Source organism: Acyrthosiphon pisum, unplaced genomic scaffold, assembly GCF_005508785.2.
Source record: "Acyrthosiphon pisum isolate AL4f unplaced genomic scaffold, pea_aphid_22Mar2018_4r6ur Scaffold_21178;HRSCAF=23236, whole genome shotgun sequence".
Lineage (NCBI taxonomy): Eukaryota > Metazoa > Arthropoda > Insecta > Hemiptera > Aphididae > Acyrthosiphon > Acyrthosiphon pisum.
This window is the reverse complement of record NW_021770616.1, coordinates 40,443-42,403: the sequence shown is the minus strand read 5'-3', so window position 1 is coordinate 42,403 and position 1,961 is coordinate 40,443. Positions and strand designations below refer to the sequence as shown.

General features: G+C 31.8%; 2 protein-coding genes across 2 annotated transcripts in view; both read right to left on the bottom strand.

Moving 5' to 3' along the window:
* Nucleotides 1–583, bottom strand: part of LOC103309832 — a 3,642-nt gene extending 3,059 nt beyond the window's left edge. The window contains exon 1 of the mRNA XM_008186315.2: nucleotides 68–583. Coding sequence (XP_008184537.2) covers nucleotides 68–583 — 516 coding nt within the window. The remainder of the gene's footprint in view (nucleotides 1–67) is intronic.
* Nucleotides 584–625: 42 nt separating this feature from the next.
* LOC103309833 (zinc finger MYM-type protein 5-like) lies at nucleotides 626–1,687 on the bottom strand. Its single transcript, XM_008186316.1, has 3 exons — nucleotides 1,657–1,687; nucleotides 1,037–1,567; nucleotides 626–969 (listed from the first exon to the last, which is right to left on the bottom strand). Exons 1-3 carry the CDS (start codon nucleotides 1,685–1,687, stop codon nucleotides 626–628), a joined length of 906 nt encoding a protein of 301 aa, XP_008184538.1.
* Nucleotides 1,688–1,961: the final 274 nt, after the last annotated feature.

Genomic DNA, 1,961 nt, shown 5'->3' with positions numbered 1-1,961 from the left:
AGTCGTTAAATGCATCATCAGATCTCAAGCGTTTGATGCTGCTCGAGACTGCTTGAAGACTATTTACTGCACCTAGTAAATCAATATCTTGACTTTGAAACATTTTTGTTACTGGGTCTAAAATATTGAATAGATTTTTATAACAGATTGCTGTCAAAACAAATCTTTCTGACAAAAAGAAATCTATTAAGCCCGTAGCTTTAGATCTGGCTTTGAAGTCTGCATTTTCAGTTATTTTTATCTGTTCTAATGTATTTATGACTATGTCATATGTTAATAATACTGTATTCAGTGCTGACGAGTATGACATCCAACGAGTGGTTTCTACTCTTTTAAGTCTATGCACTCTTGCTTTTGGATTTCTTTCTTTTTGCATATTTTCATATATCGCTACGCGCTTTTTACTAGTTGAAATCAGTGCATACAATTGCTCCAGATTCCCAAATGTATCAACTGCATTAGCTGAACAGCTTGACATTTGAACAACAACCAAACTAAGTCTATGTGCATAGCACCATGTATAAATTGCTGCTGGGTTTATTTCTCTGATTAAAGCTTGTAGTCCTTCATATTCACCCCGCATGTTGCTGGCTCCATCATATGATTGACCAACAAGCAGCAATTTTCAATCCAAATCATTCTCCATGCATATATCTTGGAACACGGAAAATAATTGTCGACCGGTGGTAGTAGATGTTTCTTTAAGTCCTAATAAACGTTCTCGTATAACCGGAGAACGTTCAAATATACAAACATAACGAATTATAAATGCCAGTTGTTCTCTTCTAGAGCTATCAAACGTAGTATCAATTGAAACACTAAAAAATTTGTTATGATCTAACTCTTTTTTTATAGATATTTTTATACATTTTGAAACAGAATTTATCAATTGATTCTGTCTCTGCCATGAGATGAAGTTAATTTGATTTCTTCCATGTATTTGAAGACGGTCTATATAAACAGCCCAAGCTAGGAGAAAATTTACATAAAAGTTTTACTAAGTCTTTAAAATTGCCTTTTATTTGCTCAGACCAGCCTTCTCGATGACCCCTAAATGGTAAAGAATGTTGTCCAAGAAACAGTGTTATATCAATTAAAATATGAACTATTTCACGATTTTCTGCTACTTGATTTCTTTTACTTGCATACATTTGTGGAAGAACAGCCATTGATGAACATTTCATTTTCACAACAATTGAAGCATTGATATGAACTTCTGTTTTTTCATGTACACTTATATCCGTAAGACGTTGCCAAGCATGAAATCCATCATAAATCCAAGATTTCTGAGCATTTTTCCCAAAGAACATGCAGTGTAAACAATAAAATCGTTTACTACTCAGAGAATAGCTCAACCAACCTCTCCAAAGACGACCACCATTTGGCAAAGATTTATAATACTGGTTACTATTAAAACGATGTCCATGTTCCTGAGGAAAATTTCCACCAGGAAGTTCATGCTTCTCAGGCTGAAATGGTTTACGAATTAAAGACATTTTTTCTTCAATTGATAAATTCTTTACCAAAGTAAATAACTTTGGATCAAATGATAAAATGTTTGGCCGTCCTGTAACAAGGTAATACATTTAAAAAAATAGATAATCAAAATTGTTTTGTTACAATTAAAATAACATTAATATAAACATTTGTACCAACCAGTTTCATTTAAACAACTTGAGTTAGACATAATCTCTTCTACTGGCTCATTACAATTTACACTGGAACTTGGATCATCTGGGAGTACTACAATATATTTAAACTAAGTAAACTTAATATAGGTACCTACATAGAACATAGACACATAGTGGCAACAAGGTACAAATGTATAATATATTTTATACTATTTTATACTATTGATAGATATTATAGCTACCTTTTAATTTTTAAACTAAATTTAACAGGTTAAAATTCAAAAACTATTTATCCAAGTAAAACTTAGTAGATACTTACCAATAGAACAA

Coding starts and splice junctions, on each gene's coding strand:
- LOC103309833 (XM_008186316.1), bottom strand. CDS start 1,687: ATGTCTAACTCAAGTTGTTTAAATGAAACTG. Junction 1,568..1,656: donor AAGTTGTTTAAATGAAACTG/GTTGGTACAAAT, acceptor ACCTTGTTACAG/GACGGCCAAACATTTTATCA. Junction 970..1,036: donor ATTTAGGGGTCATCGAGAAG/GCTGGTCTGAGC, acceptor ATTTTCTCCTAG/CTTGGGCTGTTTATATAGAC.